Raw genomic sequence first — 23,187 nt, forward strand, 5'->3', positions numbered from 1 at the left:
TATTCCTCCCGTCGTATACTTTTTTTTTTTTCAGTGTATATATGATCTTCGTCTCATCTTTTACAGACGAAAGGATAGAAAAAAGTAAGTAATTAGACTTACGTGTATCATAAATTTTTATATATTTTTTTTTGTTCGTCAATAACATACAATGTAATATTAATCTCTGCTTATACGTATTATAGATACATAATATTTTTTTTTCTTTCTTTCAAAATAACTACTATATATCATCGTTATCATCATCAAGCTGTTTAATTGTATCTTACATCTTACATGGCATTTGTATCAAAATAAAATTATCTACATATAGGCACTTGTTTATAAAAAAGAAATATTTACAGCGCTGAGAATGAATACATTGTAACTTTACGTATATAAACTCTAGAACGCGGAATAGGCATCTTATATATAAATAAAATTGTTCGTTAATCACTTTTCTAACAATACGAAATAAGTTCGGGCTGCCAATTAGCGTCTTTGCATTAGCTGCACGAACGTCGCATCTATTTCTCAACTAACATTAGATATAGAAATACGCTCATTCTCTTGTCATATAAAAAATATTTTTAGAAATAGGAACTTCGAAAAAATATATAGAATAGATCATAACATTTTTTCGTAATGTAATCAGTCCGTTGAATCGATCGTTGGAACGATCATTTGTGTGCAACAATGCGCTTCGTTGGTATGGAACGACTTCGGTAACTATGCTATATAGACTAATAGAAGACAGCTTGTGCGTATATAAGAAAATTCTTCCGCGATTTCGTAATTATCTTCCGAGAAGATCATTAGATCCAATACTATTTACGCAATATTTCAGCGCGATTTCCACGTCGATAAATATTATACTTATAGTATTGGTCTTATAACATTGAATTTTCGAAACAATCAACGCGATGCATTCTTTCCAGAGAAATATTCATTTAAATTTTAATTCTTGTTACGCAGCCGCGGATCCTTATTCCAGCTGTCTTAAAGCTTTCTTACTGTTCTCCACGAATTCCTAAAGAGAGAATTGTTTTTCACAAATAATTAGAATTATTAAGAAATGTATGTGCTGATGCACGGTGATATAATACGAACCATTAAACCGCGGCTCATGAAATAAGGTCGGCTGATGCCGTCGTTCTTTTCGCAATCTTCGCAGAAGCAGAGGAATATCGTGTCAATAATCATCTGCGAAGAAATAGTTTTTCCACAGAGATTATTTAAATATTTCTTTAATGATATATATTTATTATATAAAGGAGGATTTTTTATATATTATTTACCTCATAAATGGATATGAAGCAATGCGCGACCAGGAATGCAAATATCCCCGCGAGAGTGATTGGAATCCAAGGATGATTAAGCCCTTCTTTTTTCTGCGAAATTAAAATATTTAATAAGAAGTTTTTGGAATAGAATATTATATATGATTAATTTACTTGTACCTGCATCAAATAAATCCCTGAGATGACTGTGAGGGTGACAACGAGGACTTTACCCAAAAATAAAACAAAGTCACCGACACTATTAATTGCTGCTACTCGCAAAATGTTGCTGGACAAAGCTTGAAATGCCTTTCTTCCGCCTGTGCAGAAATTGCATCCGTATATGGCTGAAAAGAATATATTATTTTTTATGAATATATATTAACAAAAATACAAAAATATTTTATGAATTTCTACAATTATATTCTACAATTATATCACTGTTCGCAAGAATTATGAAAAAAGCTTTCTATCGAAAAGGTTCAAATCTCTAAGTAATCGATGATAAAATGTATTGCGATTATATATACCTGTTTCGATGTATGCATTCCTAGTGAGGAATTTTAGAGCACACTCGAAGCACCAGAGACAACATTGACAACACCATATTATTCCTTTTACGAAAGCGTTGTCATATTGTTTCAGATGATTTTGAACGAAGGAAATCATGGCTCTGATCAGTCGAACAATACCTATTATCAAAGCTCCGAAAGCAACTGTACCCATGTGATATCTTATAAGATATCCGAAGCCTTTTACCACTGGTAAAGAAAGACGTCTTTTGTCCCTATTAAAATAGTTTTCGATCAATTTTCTGATGTATGATATTACAGTACGATTTTGATGGCTTAAATATCGTGTATCGACAAGAACACATATAAGAGAAAATATTAAAAAGAGATGGAGTAATATTACATAAAAGGGTATTAAAAAGAAATGGATAAGCTACCAAACATCAAAATTGATATAACAAAATATTCCTGTGATTATCAGCAAAATAATATAATATTTTGTAAGCGAACCAATTTTTATTTTATTATTATTGCTAAGATTCTCACCTCGTAAAAAACCATCGAGCAACGGCGCAAGCGACGACCATATGTTGACAGCCCAGGTAAAATTCGCACGCCACAAAAAATAGGAACAGATTGTACCATCTCGTCGCCTAAATTAATATTTCACTTATTAGAAAAATATGTTTTTATCACAGTCTGGATACGACAAGAACTGACAAAATAAATAATACGTACAATGAATAACGCATCTTTCTTGAAATGCACATGGTTCTTGCTGTTCAAGTAAATGTCACCAGCACTCTCGATCCATAACATACAGTAAATCCACGCCACCACCGTGAATCCGATGAACAGATACGTCTGAAAATAAACGAGAATAAACCGCATTTGCGAGAATCCGATTCGTTGACATGAAACGACGATATGAGACACTGATGTAATCATTGATAATAATTGAATGAAGATATATGCTCACATAAATCGGCTGAAACAGCAACGCCGGCATCGCGCACACGGCTTTACCCGCCTCCCGGAAGAGCTGCATGACCAGCTCGATTCTCTTTCTCATCACCAGAATCACTAGTAACACGATAACCTACGAATATAAGTATATATGTATATATATATATATGTATAAGTATATAATATATGTATATTGTGCGCGCGTGTGCAAAATGTTCACAAAGTTTGCATGCTCGTCTTACAGTAACGACCGACATAATGATAGCGTAGATGAAGTAAGCCTGCAGGCTAGAATCCTCCGGGTCAATCTCTTGCCTGTCCAGGCTCTTCTTCTCCTGATACCATGCCAACCTACATTATAAAAAGGATTAAATTTCTCGTAATTGTATACTAGTTGATTGTAGTAATTAAATATTCTATTTATATGAAAATTTCTAAATTCTAAATTTCTAAAAGATTTTATATGTGCGATTTTTATTTCAATTTAATCTTCGGTTTTGAAATAATTCCCTTTACCAGAGATACGTTGTGCCACCGATGCATGCCAAAACTGCGCCGATCAATACGATATAGATGACGTATTGTACCATATAGCGGAAAGCCACCAGGATACCGAGAGAAAGTGCTAAAAAATTGTCGATCGTAATCAATCACTCAAAATCTCTATTTTATGTCACTCGAAAGCGATATAAGAATTTATTCCCGAAATTTAATTCGCAAAAATCACATTCTCGATAGAATGAAAAAGTTATACTGTTAACGCAGAAGAAATTATTGAAATTTTTCAGATTTTCATTACACTATAAATTGTTTGGAATATTTTTGAATTCAATAAAACGTTCGATTTAATTGGAAGTTTTAAATAATATAATTCTGAAACAATAGATTGTATTTCTGGAATACGTACCCAAAGCTATAAGTAAAAGATAAATTAATTCGTGCCATGCAATTCCCAGATCGGTGACTGCGTCCTAATAATAATATAAATTATTGTTATTTGTTTGGCTAATTAAGAACAATTATATAATTACACTTTATTTTATTTAAACTAATTGACATAAGCTGATCTATTTATTTAAAAATTTTTAATATATTTTTTAAATATATTTAAAGAGCATTTATGTAAAAGCAGTTAATTTTTAAGCAAAAATTAATTTAAATAAGCTTTATTTAAGTATGATGTGATCATCAAAATAGATTATTTTTTTCGAACTACTTTAAATTAAAGTTTAATAATTTTTCGAGCCTGGCAGATGATTCTTTCTCGTAGAATAAACGCATTTTCTCTCGTTTTTCGGTCAATAATATGAGCAGAAAGAAATGTATCGATTTTTGATATAAGAAAATAGAGTAAGATAATATAACATGAGAAATATATTCTCGATAAGTGCTAAGCCATCTCTTATTGATGAAACTGCGCAGAAATACAATCTGAAAATATATGAGAGACATTGACGAGACATATAAAAAAAATTATGCATGTTCCTTTAAAGCTCAGAATTGGATTCCAGCAAAATAAAGAGTGGATGTTTTTTTACCTAAATATAGTGATAATTATAGACAATTTTCGCAATTTACGATTACTTACATTGTAAAAACTGTCCAAGCGAAGAGTCCTTATTATGGAGCTAATGGTGTCCGTCACCTTCTTGTGCAAACAACGATTCAGGAATCTGCGAGATAGAAACAAAACTTTATATCGAAGGAAATGAAAAATAAAATGATCGAGTTTGCATACTTGATATGCAATATCTTTTGCATTCTGTGATTACTAATTACTTTGATTATCGCGAAATATGCAATCGGATATGCAAGGAACAGAATATTATACGAGTTTCAATTTCATACAATACTAACTTGAATTCGTCTGTCGTGCAGTTTGCGACGCATGTACGTTTTTTCACTCCTGTCGATTCGACGTCAATCTTGAGATTCCTAAATAGACGTGGGATATAAGTTATTAACGAAGACACAACGATTTGTATGATTTTTCGACAGCATAATAGTTGGACAGATAATAGATAAATTGTCAAATCATCGCGATTATATGTTTAAGATGCATTTTAGCTTTTTGTCGATTTTATGCATTTGTTCTTTTTTGCTTGACTGACTTTATTAGAGATCTGATACTATAAAGACTTTATTTTTAATTAATTTGTTACTTAACTTGTTATTTGTTTATTTATATATAATTAATTAAGAAAATATATCATCTCGGATTTTTTATAATTCTTGGCTCTGATATGAATAAATTACAAGGAAATTTCATTTTGGAATAATACAAAGACCATACTCACTTTTTATCGGTGTAATCGCCGCCTTTACCACGGAATTTCGGATCGCTTTCGTACGAGGTTACGCGACCGCAAACATTTCCCCAATCGTCGTATCCATTTATCACGCGGTAAATGTCACCTTTCTTTGCCACGTTCGTCATCAGGAAGACCTGCGTGCGCGAATCGCGAAACGATATTTAGCAAATGTATTGCCTTATGCAAGAGAAAAAATGGTATCACTTACGAAACCACCCGCGAGAATAAGTAGAACAAGTAGAGCTAGAATGTCGGTACATGATCGATCCTTTACGAAAATCTTCTCTGAATAGCTCGTCGGCGAACCTTGACCTTCGGGTGTCTAAAAGAGTAAGAATCATAAAAATAACCATGCAGTTGTCGAAGGAAATTTACTTTTGTATATATATAAAAACATTAAAATTAATTAAAACGCACATATATAGAAACACATTAGATTAATTAGTTTAATGAATGAGACTATATTGTGAGAGCTAATTTAAAAAGTTCAAGTTGCGTGTATAAGAAACTTTATGTTTGAATAATATACACAATTATTTCTGACGCGAAAGTACGCCACATTTAATAAATATTTGATTAATTTTTAATATGCGAGAGAGGAAATGCTTACCGTGGGCTCCACCTTACGCGAAGGCTCGTCCCCACAGCCGCAGCAACCCATCTCTAAACTCAGAGCCGCTAGCTGCTCCCAACAGCGTTGCTCGTCCTCCTGATCACCCTTTGACAAGTTTATCGCTTCCGATGCGCCAGCTTTAAAAACACAAACATCAGAGATTATCACTTTACTATTGTTGACGTTAGTAAATCTTCGAGGATGGCCTTCGAGATGGCTTACGTAATAGCTTACAACACGTGCAATAAATACAAATACAAATGAGTGTGCGAGATAATCATTTTCAAGTGTGAGAAAAAAAGAGAGAGATTTGTTTTATCTGTGTTCCGATGTATATTAAAATAACCCAAGTCAGATTAAAACAGCGATATCCCCCTGAATTTGCGTTGGAAACCTGTTGAGGCAAAAATATTCGATATACTGACCTTTCAGAATTCCACCGAAAATTTAATAGGAATTTTTATTAATTTAATTCTTGATGATTAAAGAATCAATTCTGAACACGCGGTTTGACTTGTATGTGTTACGAGTTACGACATATAGAAATGCACGATAATTGGGGATGTGACTGCGATTCGATAACGATTGCCATCGCTGCTTTCCGGAAGGCGCTCTTTGAAAGAAACCTGGGTCACGCTCTGATCGATCGATTAATAATCGCCTGGAAAATTGCATGGTCGGATATTGTTGTCGCAACGCCGATCAGAAATACATATCATCCATGGTAACATAGGCGAAACATAATTACGCGGTCATTCAGAGAGATAAAATATTGAAAAATTATTTAATACATTAAAAGTTTTTTATAAACTCGTAGGAAATGAATAAGTGACCTGGTCAATTCATTCTTATCAAATATGCATTAAAATGAGAAATAAAAATAATTACTGTATAAACAAAAAATTTAATGTGAATGACATTTATTTAGTGATAAATTGCACTTTTAATTATTCTAAACCAAACATAATTAATATTTAATATTATTGATAATATTTATGATACGATAATGGTTGATACCTTATTGTAGATTAAATCTGTAAACTATATACATACGTGAGATATATCGTATAAAGAAGAAGGCGCGTGTATATACGATTTATTTAGTGAAAACAGCTTTTATACCGTGACGGAGAATTTATAACAATTACTGAAGATATACTATGGAAAAGTCACACGAATATATATATATGTATATATTGAGTGCAGTAGGTTAATGTTACTTTCGTGTTTCAGTAAGAAAGAAACACGAGGGAAGTTTTATCAGGCGTATATAAAAGCGTAAGAAAGCCTTAGTCACGCGTATAGTGTTGAGTGACAATCATGGATATGGTTTATCGCTCAATTGAGAGAGAGAGAGAGAGAAGACATTACAATTACGTCATTAGCTAATCTTACAGCGAGATATTTCGAACAAAATCACCAATCGTTTTCGGCATATCACTCCGCATGTTTTTATTAAATTGCAAACGTAATAATACATCAATTTATTTCTATATAAAAAATTTAAAAAAAACGTTAATTTTTAATTAGTTTTGCATAAAATTGTCCCTTGAAATCGGATTAAAATTTAATTCTTCGTTGAAATATAATTATCGGAACGCTCAATCAAAAATCGACGCGATCGCGAATGAATTAAATTTTAACGCGTCTGGCCCGCGATATAATCAAATTGTTCCTCCATGTGTGCACACCGTCGCAAGAAATATTCATTAGATATAACATAGATTAACGCTTTCCTGACCCGCTCGATATCACTCTGTATCGAGTATGACGAGAGACATGAACATTGTCAGCAATTTCGCTCGTTTTAAAATTATTTATCTGGAGCTAGCTATGATGACGTTTAATCATCACGTTAGTTATATCGTGTTTTTTGCACGATACAAATAATCAGTGATTGGTTATCATTATCATAAATGATAGGTTCGACATTAATATACATAAGAACTAATATTGTTGTGTGTAACACGTGTATTATTTTTTTATTATTTTACATATATCTCTCTCGACTTTTTCTTTCTCTCTCTCCTTTAGTTTAAAGCACCATGTGTATAGATTATCGATTTTAAAATTACGTATACGTGTATATGTAGTGCAATGACTCGTAACCCGATTATTCCGGAATTACTCTTTCCGAATGGCTTTTCTGAAAAATGAGTCGTTCATCGCGCCATTTCTTATCATAATTACCCGCGATCTATGTCTGAGAATCCTACTCATTTACACAGCAAATCGGCGTAATCCGACATTTTGAATTTGTGCTGCTTCGAATACGCTCTATTTAACTTATTGTTAAATTTAAATGTAGAGAAAGAGAGCGAGGAGAGGGGGCTTAAAGCTAATATTAAGGTGCCTTTTCATGCTGACGCTCGACGCTCATTTTTAGCGGCAAAAGACGTCACGTGACCAAAATTGACGAATTGGTATCTTTATTTTTGGTCACGTGACGTCTTTTGACGCTAAAAATGAGCGTCAAGCGTCAGCATGAAAAGGCACCTTTAGATGGCTTATTGTTAGATTGCCACACACACGTACATGCATTATGTATGATTTATCAACAGAGTACCTTGCTAATAACATATCTCAATGAAATCATAGTGTAGGCACTTGTAAAGATACAGCAATCATCAGAATGCATCGATAATAAGGACTTGCTAACCGCTTTGGCATTGCAAATTATTTTCGCGCTGGTGATCTGCCAGTCTGCATCTATTTTCGCGTATCCGAAGGCATTACCCGTAGATTCAGCCGAGTTTCGCGCAAAGTTATGAAAGACGTATTTCTTGGAAACTTACGGGGGCATCAGGCGACGTATACCTTTTCAATGAAACTTGGATGAAAAGCCTCCAGAGAGAGAGTTGTACGTATTTTCCCGAGGAAAATTTTCCAGGCAAGAAGTTGCGAATTTTTCCTGCGGATCAACACTCCTCAGCCAGTGACTGGATATATAATCTCGTCCCCACCGTCTATAGATCGTTTCGATGGTATGAGAGAGAGAAACTTAGCCTCAGGAACGTCCCACCGTCTGGTAAATTTTTCACACGTTCACGACAATGAAGATCATCCGAAATAATACACGCAATAAAAAGACGACTAAATGGCGAGTTAGAGCGAGCTTTGCGCTAATTATATATACACTTGTACGAAGACACAAGAAGAATCGTGAGTCACACACAAACATCCGCGAAACGTACTAAAAGTGCAGTCACGACGCATATCGAGAGCATAATGCACACAATTATGTTTCTGATTTTGTTTATTATTATTTTCAGTTAAATTATATCTGTCTATCTATATGATTAATAATTAATTATTCGGTGTCACTTGCCAAATAATTATTTCAGTGTAATTTATACATCTTCTTGTGTTGTACGGATATATTTTATTTCACACTATTATATTTAATTATTTAATTCACACTATTAATTATTATCGCGCTTTTACTTGTTGAATTCGATCAATATATGTACATTGCAAATAAAACGATTACAATCAATTATGGACAGACCGGCACGCTAGGTCCAAGTAGAATAAAGGCATGTCTACTTATTCACGCGACTTCTTCCCCTCTTCGAGCTCAAGTACTTTTTCAATCGGCAAATTCGTCCAACGATATCATTACAAAAGAAAGTCTCGTTCGCCGATGATAAAATCATGATAACACGAAACGCCGCGCCGTGTCGAAACAATATCCATCAGATATAACTCGCGATTCGACGATATCTACGAATTACATCCCTTTATTGTGTCTTTCTTTGGAAGACGTCTCGCGTACACACGTTTCCACGTTCCGGCATTTGCGGATCTCAAACACGTGTGAAATATCGGAAGATAAATAACGAGTCATCAACACTCAGATATCAAATAAATGGAGAGGAAACGAAAATAGCTTTGAACATTTTAACCGACAACTAAGATGCACGAATATTTAGACAAGATATGCATTCGTCTGACTTTAGAAAAGATCTACCTGATGTGATTCTGAACGTACAGTTTTCATGGACCGAAGAAAAGTATCTGGACGAAACGTTATACCGAGGGATACCGAGACGAACCGACCAGGTCCGATTTGCTCGCAGCTTCTCTTTGTCCCTGATCTTTACCACCCGCCTCTCTGTCCCCATTGACGGTATATTTTCTACGTGCAGGTATATTTTTAGATTCCAGGCTCTCTGAGGTTTAGTTTAGGTCTATTTTTCCAAAGTTTAATATTACAAATGTATACATAAGTATCGTGCATCAATGTCACGTTTCATTAAAATTATATATGTCAGCCATGTATGCTTAATCGAAAGATATCTAATCTTGTTTCAATTATGTAACTTCTAACGAATAATGTAAATTCGCGTTGTTATCCTAACAACGTGGAAATCGTTAACTTTGAATGGATGCAAATTGTCAGATGATACCTACGTCAATCGCCCAGGCTCTTTTTTGCGTCGGTTATTTCTTATAATGATTTATGAATAGACTCCCGGATATATCCAACGGATCTGGTGATTTCAAAAATTACTTCCGGTTCCAGTACTTAACTTTGTCAATTTCACCGGAGCTTTCATAACGAACTATCTCACAATGGAATAATAACGACCGGCTATGTGCAGAATTCTCGCGTAGGTGCGAAATTATTGCTCCCGGAATTACGCAAGAAGCTCGTTGCCCACTAACGATATATTAGGCTTAAAAGTTAAATCGCTCTACAGTTATGCGTCTAACTCTCCGAAATGGAGCAAATTACTGAATAACAGATTATATCGATCTATCTTTATCCGTAAGATATAATATCATCTAATAATGTCGGAAATTTTACGGATTTATCTAAAAGCCTAATAAATGAAATCGATTCGAATAAAAGATGAAGATGATTCATTCAAATATATTTATCAATGAGAAGATAAAAAGAAGAAGATAGAAAAAGCACAATCTCTCGTTTCGTGAATTTTATTTTACTTTTACATTTATTAAATACGAATTTATTTAAATATGCACTTATTAAATATTGAATTATTTTAAATTTTTATCACTTTCTCAGCGTTTATACAACGTTATAAAAAAATATCTTTTCATTAGACGTATGAAAGACAGACATACTCCGTCTCAAGTTTAATCTCGACAGAAACAATAGTAATATGTAAGGATTATTAGCAACGTAAATGGATGTAGGTCGTACCTTGATGAGGATTTCTCGCGGCGTCATTCACACATTATGATAATCCTACATTCGTCGCTCTTTAATTATTCATGAAGCTCGCTCTAGCAACGGATCTCTTTTTGGGCTTAGGTTTCTCTCCTTCTCGCTTAAACTTTTAAATCATTCTTCTCATGATCCATTCTTGAAATTACGATTCTCCATATTTTGCAAGTGAAAATAAGTATACAACGAGCAATGAGAATATCTTTATACTAAACAGAGAACACGCACACACGCACACTAATGTATATCCTTGTCCTTGCGCATCATTCGAACTCATGTAACCTCTGAGTTGTTACGATCGATGTACTATCAACATAGCTGCTTGAAGATAGCGCAGTTATTTGCCCGATTTGATACATATGTATGTACCGTATGTTTCCGTAGAGATATAAAAAGAAATGCAATTTTGTCTCGTACAAGATCTCATAAAGACACGACATCGATGTCTTACATGAAATATACGACGAATTATATTTTGCATTTTATTCAACAGCGTATCATTTCGTATCGTTTATCCGTCTAACATTAATAAATTTTGCGATAACAAAAAAAAGATATTAAGTCGAACGAGATAAGCTAGATTCTGCAAAAAAAAAGATGTGAAGGATAGAATTTAAAGACACTTAAACTAGGACTGTTCCATTTCCGATCAAGGCTCTTTGTTTTTCTCGCATGATTCACCGACCTTCGCGAGGTATTCTTTAGCCTCTCGATTCATTGTTCGTTGTTCGTTGAGCGCGGTAGACTTCAATTAAAATGCAGAAAAGGTAACAAATCATGTGCTCTATGAGTTAGGAATTTGCATGCGCAACATAACATTAATCTGTGTTAATATGCATACGTAATTAATCGGCGTAAAATTAAACGATTTTGCATGCAATTATTAGCTCTCGCCGGTAAATTCAAAGTCCGCAGGATAGAGCCGTTTGTGTAAAGCACATTTGAGGATATAATAATGCGGTATTATCGCATTTTGTTTATAACACAATTACTTGTTGCGTTATAATTATTGAAATTATAATTGGTCCACTTTATTTCAACTTTGCTAATGGCTCTTCGGAGAATCGTATTAAGTTAACTGATGTGTGTACACCAGCATCAAGTAGTACTTTTTAATATTAACGTGACGCACACAGGAAACGCTATTATTAAGACGCATTACCGTCGCCCTGTTGGTTTTTTTCTTAATTAGATGCAACGCGCGGCACATTTGTCATCGTAAGCATATCACCTCATTCATCGTACGTACATCACCCATATGCATCCAAGAATTTGCACGTATACGTGTGCACCTGCGACCATAATCCGCACTTACGGATATGGAACTTGTTCGATTTTTTTCTGAAGATGGAAAAAATATGTTTACTCGTCTAATCATCCCGAGAGAAGATATCGATATTTACTTTTCTAATGGTCTGATAAATTATCAATGTTGACAAATATCGAAGAATTGTTAATACCGAGAGTAATAAAGAGGCGACTTCGTGATCCGCAAAATATATCCCGCGCGTTGTCAATAAATATTGATAATTCAGGTCACATTTTCACATTATTATTATGATGAAATGGCTGAACAAACTTTCTCGGAGCCATATATCTCTTCACCGACGTGAATTGAATAACAATAAATGTGTAGAAATTAACATCCATTTATTAATACGTATATCAACAATGAATAACATTGGTGCTCGCGTATGTTTTAAAGCGATACAATGTTGTACGAAGAACGTACAGCAAAAAGACCCCGAGCCATGCATATTATTCGCAAAGCGGAAAAAAGATCTCCATCGTTATGCAACTGCGCCAAACCGTAAACCGTCACAATCTGCGTAACGATCGTGACACACCTGTAGGCGCAGCTTGGAATGGACGAGGGAAAAAACCGTGCAAAGACTTGAAGCGTAGAAACAGCAATGATTCCAACCGACAACGTCATTCAAACTGCTCGTCTGTTTCCTGCTCCGATATCAGCTGACGTCTTATCGTGACCCGAGGCAAAAGCGACGAGACTAACACGCGCGTCTCTCTCTCTCTCTTTCTCTGAATCATCCCAAAAAAAATCCTCCGATCTCGATAAGATTACAACAACAAGCATGGCGACGCGACCAGTAAACCGTTAGCATTCCAGCGAAAAGGAACGGCAGGCAAAAACGCCATTATCGTGCCTCCTGAAGCGGATCGGTTCGCCATCCAAGGTCCCGACAAGTTGCGAGGTTGCACTGCATCATCGATCACTGTGCACTGCGAATCGATGTATCGAACCGGTTTAAAGCTTAGAGACGTACCTCTCTCGGATCAGTCTTCCCGGACCTTTAACTCTCTGATGTCGGCGGAGACTGCTTCGGCGGAGACTGTCTGATCCGCGCGAGAAACTTCCTCCGATGAGATCACACGTGTTACGATCTAGACGAGAGCGAAGGGACGTTCGTACGAGCCATCGGAATCCGAAAGTGAACGCGTCGCTCTGTTTTTGCTACGACGCGCGGACTCGCGACGAGTCAGCTCGCACTCGAGCTCGAGCACAACACTACGCTACGGACTACGGTTGCCGACTCCGTGTGATTACCAGCGGGGTCTGGTCTGGAGAACGGACTATCTTGTGTGGCCGCTGGTTAACGATACTCACAGTCGTGCAGTCATGCTTCATTCTTCGTTCACCACGCTCGCTCTTTCTCTCGCACGCTCGCACGTTTTCCTCCCACTTTTACGCATACTCTTCTCCCACATACTCTTCTTCCTCCCCTCCTGGTCTCTCTTTGAATCGGTCTCTTTGTCGGGTCGTCCATCCGTCACGCACACATTCTCTCTCTTTTTCTCCCTCTCTCTCTCTCTCTCTCTCTCTATCTCTTTCTCTCGCCTGTCTTGACCTTTCTGCCTTTGCTCTTTCTGCCTCTCTCTGCTTGTATTTCGCTCTCCAGCTGTCTCTATTCTCTGGTTACGTCGTCTTCCGGATCTCGCTGGTATATCTCCTTCGGGTCGAGTTTACGAATTATCCGCGACGCTCGAGTCGAGTTTCGGCTTCATCAAGGTCCTCATGATACAAACGCTAACGAGTATGTTACGCTAATCACCGTGATAACTTTGTTAAGCAACTTGTCGAGGGCAATTTCGGGCATTGCGCGATAGCTTATCAATTTCTGGCCTGGCTGATGTAAACGACTTATGCTACGCGCACAGTTTGTTAATTGTTTGCCCTGTAATTTCGTGTTGTTGCAAGCAAATTACGTGGCAATTTCTATAAATAATTCTCTCTCTCCTTTTTCTGGCCTTTGACGAGATAACGGCGGATCTCTGCCTAGTTACGTTCTCCAGCGATTCAAAGCAGATTAATAAGATCTTGCGCAATGGTCCAAAGTAACTATCGTTTCTTTTTATGTGAGATTTTAATCTCTCCTCGAAGAAATTGGAGTCGACTTTTGCCGGGCAAAAATTACCGGGCAAGAACTTATAATTACAGAACTATTTACCACCGAGAAGTTAAAGATTCTCGGTCTTTGCGAAAGAGAGAGAGAATGTGTAAATAGATAATAGAACTTTATCTTTTGGCTAATTTTAAGTGGACTTTATTCAAAATTTTATTCGAGAGAGATTTTTAATAGTTAAAATATTCCTCTGAACACATTTCTTTTTAAATTGCAAAAAAATCACCGATTGCTTCGTCGATTTTCCATCGAGGAAAAAATCAATTCCGGAGAGAGAACCGACGTCGCTGAACTCTTGTCATTATATTTTTATGCCGCGCCAGCAGTGGACAGTACGCTGTAATGTCGCGCATTAAACATGTCGTGCGTGTCAAGCGTCGTTTTGAGAGAGATTTGTATGCGTATGCACTTTCTACATACGTATATTCTACACACGCAGGAGCATGCAAACATTCGCTATGTGCGCGTAATTGAAATAGGCAAATAATAAAAAAGCAACGGAGTATATAACATCAACCAGTGTTTTTCTCCGCTAAACATTTGTCTTGTTATTGCATAATATTATTGTATACGCGGGTATATACATATAATTATCCAATGCTGCGCTGAAATTCAGCCCCCGAATTTTCCGCGCGTTTCCCTTTCGTTTAATATCGGTTTAAACGAGACCGTCGAGTGCATTTCAGCAAGAGCGAGCTCGCCGGCGAGCTCTTTGCGCGCTAATAAAATATAACGATTCTCGCTTCTGGCACTTTCTCGCTTCGTAAGAAACGAATGCTCTCTCTGTATCGTCGTTGGCTCTGACCAAGAGAGCGCCTTTGAAATTCCACGGAATTGTCCGCGGAAAAAAGACCGGGGGACGCCTTGTGAATATTTCAGGGACGCTCTTTGAAAGGGCAGAGCGTAATTAAACCGCGCCGGTAATCCCGCTGAGTGAACTATTGAAAAACTGATTACCTTCAAAAGACGGTCCCCGAAAGAACGGATGAGGTCCCCTGATAAAGAAATTTTCCCGTAAGAAGGACATTCTTTTGAAAGACATCTTTGCGCGGACATTTTCTCGCATTGGTATATAGTAGACCCACACTGATGATAATGACCGATCGAAGGCGATCGATGTAACGAGAGTCGGACGACGAGGAAAACGTCAGATATATTAATGCATTCGCGCAAGCGTGACATAATCGAATAATAATCCCATCCCGCGTAATTTTTATCGGTTCGCACCCTGTGTCTCTCTTTATCTAGTCGGGGGCTGCGTAAAGCTCTTACGGCTTTACATACTCTTGCGTATACTTTCGCGTTCGCTCGTATTCCGCTTGGACAATATCGTCGGTTGCGACCGGTTGAAAAATAGCGGTCATTGCACCGTGAATTTTTTATGCGACGCGGACGAGTCCGCACAAGCACGCGACATGTCGGGCGATGCGTTACGGATAACTCGTAACGTGTATACGGTCGCTGAATAATAGCTGCAATGCGCGCGGAGAGAAACCGTGCTGCTTCGATTCCGCCAGGTTACCCTGGATACGGTGACACGGAGACGCTCATCGCGTATCGGCATGCGTAATATACGTATTGGTAATGATACCGGTAATTACGCAATGTCAGAGAGCGAAGGGAATGCAATTGCGAGCCGTGGCGAGAGACCAGCTGATGCTCCGCAACTGATCGTGCGCGAGCGCAGCACGAGGATAACTGTGTTCAACTAATGACATTATCTTCTGTCATCGTACCGCGTCATTTATCGCCGGTTCTGCAATCGACTGCAATTATAAAGGACATTCGCTCTGTAAACAAGCCGCTATCGGCCTGCAAAAATCATTAGGTACATATAATAGTACATAAACTTCCCGTTGGTGAAGGTTCATCGATAATGAACCTTTGTGTCTCGTAATCTCTCTCTCGCCCCTTCTATCTGATAAATTTATATCCAAATACATACTTAATTTAATATCTAAAACAAATGGAGAGAGAAGGGTACATATTTTTTATTGTGCCTCTCTCTCCATACGTCTGGAAAATATTATTCTGCGATATATTTATTAAAACTTTGACATATTAAATGTTATATTTTTAATTTAAACTAATTTTTATAATACACACAAAAAGATATTATAGTATACAAAGAATTTCCTAAAACTGATGAAGGATTAAAGCGTTAAACGATTTTTCCTTTAATTCCAATTAATTACAGATAATAAATGCAGAAATAATCGATTTTTTTGATATTTCGATAAGTGACGAGGCGATAAGATAACGATCGAGTTTGCGTAAGACTAATGCGAGTGTAGTTTCGAGATACGACACGTTGTAACTTTTCGCGAAAGAGGCGCCAACTCTCTATCTAGGCGTTTTAAAATTTATCGTAAAATACATTTCTCTAAGAGCCCTTCACTCGAGAGATCGCCTAAATATTTATTTCCGAAACGTTGAGTTAAATTTTTCGAGTCGGCGAAAATTGTTCTTGACAAACTCGGGAACAGGGCGTAACTTGCGTCCCCGTGGAAATGGAGCACGCATTTAAAATCCAGACTTCAGGGTTTCATATTCTCATATCGCGCATTTATGTTTCGAATATGTTGTATATATTGATATTAATCCTAAATAGATACGTATGCACGCATATTTATATCTCTATCTATGTGTTACGTTTGTCATAAAAGGAGAAGCTGAGGATTCCTACATACAGGGTTTCTATAAAGTCTGTTGTCACCCTTATATTTCGCAAACGGCTCAAAATTATGAAAAACCGCGAAATACGTGTATGAACGTTTCGAGGAGCTACTCTTTTAAGAAAGTTGAAGGGGATGTTCCTTCAAGAGGTGCGTATTTCGCGGTTTTTCATAATTTTGAGCCGTTTGCGAAATATAAGGGTGACAACAGACTTTATAGAAACCCTGTAAAGGGACGACAATTGACAATTTGAGCCGATCGGGGAACGAAAACGCTATTAGAATCGCACAACTGCGTTTGACGCTGAATGCGACGAGGTGGTTTAGATAGACGAACCCAGGTGACCCCGGATGGTATATTTGCTAGGTATACGAGAGGTCGTACTTGAGCACGCACGCGTAACGGCTCTGGACGAGCACCCCGAAAACGACGTTAAGCCAGTCGCACGCGGTGCATGGCGCCCGGTGCTGATATATATATATGTATGCTGGGGGTGGCAGGGAGAGAGAAGAAGTCTCTCACACAGACTCGTGGCCGCGAGATAATTCGCCACAGATAGGAGCTCCTGAAAAATTTAAGCCCGCATTAAATTAAGAGCGGCGAAGCGCGCGTCGCGACTCCGCGCTCGTTTCAGCTCTACAAAGTCGGGAACTCCTGGCGAAACACGCCCACACCGTGACGAATTAAGCCATTCAATTAGAGCCGCACGAAATACGCTCTTTTGGGATGCGCGTGTATCGCACCCCCGCTGATAATGAACACGCGCGTCGGACACGTTTCCCTCTCGCGAACGCACACGCTCGATAAATCGCGGATCGGCGAACAAAAGCCTATGTCGGATGGTCTCTGTACAATTCGGAGCAAAATTCGTTACTCGAGAGATATCATGTATAATTGTCTACAAATAATATCTGCATATCTAAATACGCGGAAGAAAACTTTACATTATGCTAATCGTGTTCGGCTTCTAATTATATATATATAAAATTAGTTATATATTAGATATATAATTTTATATATATATTTATTTATTTATTTCAGTGTATAATCAGATTATTTTTCCATCATTTATTGTTTTCAAATTTGCATTATCTCGTTGCTTATAATTATTACATTTTATGCATTCGTATATACGATAACTTGATAATGGCACATTTGAATAAGAATTATTTAAATCTCCGTTGTTGGATATATTGTGTTAACTAAACGTGCAAACGTAATTGAATAGTGAATTGTGGATTAATTATTAATCGTTAAATTTCTTTATTATATTAAAAATAAAAAATATATATATACATGTTTTACGGATTCTAATTCGTCAAATGTACTTTCCATGTTACATATCACATTACACACCTTGTGAATTCTCTTGCGAATTCTGTCGCGAATACTGCAGATCGTCTAAAATAGAGTTAATGTAATTTCGCGCGAATGTAACTTTTATTTCAAATGCAACTTGCGTATCCCGCGTGTAATTTCATCGTTTCGTAACGTGCAAACTTCTCTCTCTCTCTCTCTCTCGAATCATTATTTTCTAGTCTCATTTTATTTTCTCTTTCTCTTCCTCCTCTCTCTCCCTCTCTCCCTTTTAATAATAAGAACTTCTGTGACGAAACTTACGTTTGTCGATTTGCGGCACTGTCTACGATGTAATAAACGTGCGTATCACCATGTCACTCGCAATTCATGGTGACGATCGCAGATTCCGCGATTGCATGATTCCTTGCCTCGCTGGAGCATCGATAGGCAAAATGGGAAAAATTATTGACTTTCCGGAAAAAAAGGAAATAAAACGGCAGATAATTCCACGAGATACGGAAGTCGATACGTTTCGCGGAAATGACACAGCATAAAATATCGGAATTAATCCTCGAGTTTTTTTTTTCATCAATGAAATCCAGCACCAGGCTGAAAATGGCACGTTATTCTTTCACGTATCATATATCAAAACCCAACCGGGGGTGGAAAAAGGGTGAAGGAGAAGGGGGAGGAACAAGAAGAAACAGGGAATTGTCGCGTATCGCCGCGCATATTTTATACGAGCTTTACATAGTCATGTAAAATGCAGCTGCAAATGTAACACGCTTTATTAGCTCGACATATATTTCGTGTGCACATTAATTGAGTGTAACTTATTCATACGAGCGATGTGTTTACAAGCGCGAGCTCGAAGCGGTAATTCGTCGCTTTTGCGCCGTCGCGATCGAAGATGATCGGAATGAATATTCACGAGCTTTCGCGAGGTGCGCGCGTCATCATCAGCTCGTCCGACCTGAGCCTTCTGAGCGATCGCGGAATCATCGAACGTTTATTTTCCCAGCTCGTTATTTTTTTATCGCAGGGGGAGAGAGAGGAAAAAAAACCCCGAGGAAGAGGGTGGGGAGACATTATCGCAATTAATCAAACGTCGTATCGATCGTGTCACTGACGCGCGCAAATTGCGGCGCGATTATCTCCGCTTGATTCCGCTGGCGGAATCTGTGGTGCCATCCGTTATCCAGGGACAGAAATGTTTCGCGGGAATATATATTTTCATCTGGTGTGCATGTATTCTCCTAGAAAGCACGTTACCTGTGCAAGATGCGGGTGAGCTCTCACCGAATGTGTTGCACTTGGCAAGGCACAGTTTATCGGGAGCACCAGTTTTTCTCGTGCTCGTGCGCTTTGCAGTTCACCCAGTTATCCTCGGCGCATGCGAGGCCAGAAAGTGGAAGCATAAATGTTGTGACGGGCAACACACATGCGAACGTTTTATATATAATACATATAGGTGCCTTTGGCAGGTTCGATCGTCCAATATTTTACACGTCGTACATTACAAAATGTCACGAGATAAATTTATATTGAATCTTTTTCGTCATGTCTCATCTTCGTCATAATATATCTTTATGAAAATATATAGAAAAATTATAATTCTTAATTTCTCGTGATAGAGACAGTCGCGAGTAAAGTTTTTGAATATATCTCAATTAAACAAAAAAATTGAAACTTTCTCTTCGATAGACAAAGACTCTGAGATAATGAAGAGTAAAGCTTAAGTAATGCAAAGTGCTCTGTCATACCCAGAAAATTGACAAATTTCATGCGAATTTATTGACGTGTCGCAAATTGTTCTGCCCGATACATTTTGAAAAATTTGTCGAGAAACTTCGAAAGCAGAGAACTCTCAGGTGTATTACAAAACAGGCGACATGCAGTCTCCGGGACTTACTCTCCTCCAAAATCGACTCCATGGAATCTCGGGCAGAGGTCCAACAAGAGAGTTCGCGAAAATTTCTTTACGATGACGGCAGGCTGCGAATATTCCGCGCTTCCGCTGGTCCGGCGCCAAGAGATCTCGCTGTTTCGTGCCGCGTATTCATCTGTCGCGATTTGTCATCGTCCCGATTCACAAGCGTCCGCGAAATACTAGTAAGACGCGCCCCATTTTCCGCGACCGCGCATCAATATCGGCCCCGCCGAGTCAAAGGTCAAAGTAGAAATACACGGGGAAGTAATTCCGACCTGCGTTATTGGATTCTCTTCGCGGGATGCTACACACCACCCCCAACGTACTCTCTCGTAAGAGAGCGATGCCTTTGTCGGAGATTTCTCACGGAAGGTCGGAATGCATTACGCGCATTAATGCATTTCCATTAGGGTTGTCGATTGTCGAAGAGTTTGTGTGTGTCTCGGGGTGGTGCATCGTTTTACATCTCTCTGTAGAGAAGACGGTACTTCGAGGGAATTAATTATTAAGATAACGAACGCGAAGCGTAAATTGCGTGCTCGCGGTTTAGTCGCAGACGATCACCCGGGGCGGTCGAGGACAATATCGAGAAGGATGAACGTGGAAAATTAACTCTCCTCGAATATCTCGTACCAATCTGAGTATATCCTATGTAGAGGATCGATTAGTGTTTGCTTTTAGATTATACTTCCAAAATTCACGATAACGCTTATACATGTGAAAAAAGTTAAATCCGCGCACGCGAGTACTTTCTACCCCGAGGGAGACCCCGAGGAGAGTGAGATGGCAGAATATTATCGTCGTCGCGATCCGCGAACCGGAATCGAGGTTTTCGCGAACTTTCGCCGCGACGGAGCTCGATTTGAGTGAAATTTTCGCGAGGCGAGAATTTTTTAGCTCGCCGCCCCGATGGCAGAATCGTCCAAACTGCCGGCGACGACCCTCATCCTTCCTCAAATCCCCGACGTGACGCCGCTCCGGTTTTCACCGTCGCCAGGCAACGGAATCCGCATTCGTGTGCGAGTACTCGCGTATTGGGTTTAACTGGTGTATCCCGTACACCAGTATCCGTGAGCGTCTGATATATACCTATATATTCTCGTGGCCTGGCGCCATCGATTGCCGCCAGCCGCTCCTGGCCTCATGGACCACATCCGAGGATTGAAACTAAGGCGCATTCTCTCTCTCCCTCTCTCTCTGTATTGAGTGAAATACTCTGTATTGATTGCAATAGATACGCGATAAAAAAAATCTTGCACATTTACAATTAATAATAATTAATTTTATTCTGTTTATTTCGGCGGAGAGAAATTTAATGTTTTTTTTCGCACAAACGAGCAGCATCGAATGAGCGAGATTATATGTATAAGCTTCGAGTCACTAAATCACGCAATACGTGTTTGCAGCTGCCGAATGACGTCTGTTTTCTTTCATCATATCACGGCAATTACAAGTGGCAACTGAAGTGACGAGAGGATCCTTTATTCTACATAAATTATGAATGTTTAGCTGTGAATTGTAATTTTTTTTTTTTTTTCGCTCAAACCGCATTTATTTCATAAAAATTTATTCATATATTATTTATTCATGTAGCGATTGCGTGAAATACTAGAAAAATGTAAAACTGAAAAAAAATTTATAACTTCGGGGCGCGAATAAAGAATTCAGTTTCTTCGTTATTGAAGCACCTTTACAGAACTCTTTGAGAAAACTACAATCTCCATGCTGACAAGAGGAGCATTTCAGTCAATAATCACGTTCACAGATTGTTATACTATTGCATTCTGCGAGCACTTCAACCGTATATTCAAAACGATGCTTAGGAGATAAAAGAGAAAAGAGAGATAAGAGAGAGAAAGAGATTTTTTAAGACCATCTTATCGCGATCATTTCGATTAAATATTCATAAAATGAAAATTTTTAAATAATTTAATATTTCTTTGTCAAATTATAAAATTATATTATTTTTGAAAATTGTTTTTAAAATTGTTCTGCTCGAATTTGTCACATTCATCAATTCAATTGCGCGTATCGTAAAAATTGACCGTAATAATTAAAAAATTATTAATAATTGGAAATTATAGCTGAAACTTGTGAGATCTAAAGAAGAAGAACAAGAAGAAGAAAAGACATAATTGTCACAGTCAGCAAAGTCGATATCTCAGGACAGTAACCCGCACTTCCTGGCACTCTATTACAAACTCACAAGTATCAGTACTCGCCCAGTTACATATATGTGTTTCACATAGCGGTATACGGTAAACATTACGGCGTGCAATAATCGAGTTATCACATTAACGGCGTGTGCACACACGTCGGTCATGCATAAATAAATATAATAATCCGCAAAGCGGCGTTTCCTCGATTCGCCAAGCGAATTAACGCGCGCTTTTGTCGAACGATATTTTATTTAATGTTCGTGGGAATCATGTGTGCGTTTTCACTGTGGCATATAGCCCTCTTCTTTCGCGTTCGCTTGCATTATTTATGCAGCGGCATTGTTTTAACACCGATTCGGATCGTTTAAAATGAATAAAGATATTGGGTATATAACGTATATATAGAAAATAAAATTAACACACCGTCGACGCAACGCATAAATAAAATAACGAGTAACAATTAAATTCTGCTTCCTAGCAACACGCAGAATATAATTGTTTTGTACTGGTATCGCTGCGCTTATTATTGTAAGAATTATATTTTTTTATAGCCATATTAGCGCCGAGATGCCAATATTCATCCAGAGATTGTTATACGCAAAAAAAAGTATTTTATTCGACACTCTTTTTTGCGATATTCTATTCTTATAGAATAGAATTTTGCGTTTTTCTTACAGGGCGATTTGAATGCGATTTACAGACACATCAAAATATTCGCCGAAAATGCTCAATTTAAAATGAAAATCGATAAGCTGAAATTGCGGGCGATATAATTTATGATTTCATCAGCCGATATTTGATGAATACACAGCGGACAATAGAGTCTATTTGCATAGTGAAGAAAA

General features: G+C 37.7%; 1 protein-coding gene across 4 annotated transcripts; it reads right to left on the minus strand.

Annotated features, from left to right (window-relative positions):
• Positions 1–103: 103 nt before the first annotated feature.
• Positions 104–21,108, minus strand: LOC145941315 (choline transporter-like protein 1). Of its 4 annotated transcripts, none has more exons than XM_083047380.1 (17): positions 20,166–21,108; positions 5,660–5,799; positions 5,258–5,371; positions 5,035–5,183; positions 4,595–4,672; positions 4,326–4,410; positions 3,645–3,708; positions 3,254–3,362; positions 2,980–3,088; positions 2,751–2,870; positions 2,510–2,635; positions 2,318–2,424; positions 1,790–2,046; positions 1,440–1,606; positions 1,278–1,370; positions 1,090–1,182; positions 104–1,009 (listed from the first exon to the last, which is right to left on the minus strand). In XM_083047380.1, exons 1-17 carry the CDS (start codon positions 20,185–20,187, stop codon positions 965–967), a joined length of 1,878 nt encoding a protein of 625 aa, XP_082903506.1. In that variant the 5' UTR covers positions 20,188–21,108; the 3' UTR covers positions 104–964. The 4 variants fall into 4 exon arrangements, with proteins under 4 accessions (XP_082903506.1, XP_082903507.1, XP_082903509.1 ...); XM_083047381.1 differs by lacking the exon at positions 20,166–21,108 and adding an exon at positions 13,142–13,582; XM_083047383.1 differs by lacking the exon at positions 20,166–21,108 and adding an exon at positions 12,704–13,050.
• Between the last annotated feature and the right edge of the window lie 2,079 nt (positions 21,109–23,187).

Source organism: Prenolepis imparis, unplaced genomic scaffold (assembly GCF_030444845.1).
Source record: "Prenolepis imparis isolate NDT839.2.m4 unplaced genomic scaffold, iyPreImpa1.0 SCAF_10, whole genome shotgun sequence".
NCBI classification, from domain to species: domain Eukaryota; kingdom Metazoa; phylum Arthropoda; class Insecta; order Hymenoptera; family Formicidae; genus Prenolepis; species Prenolepis imparis.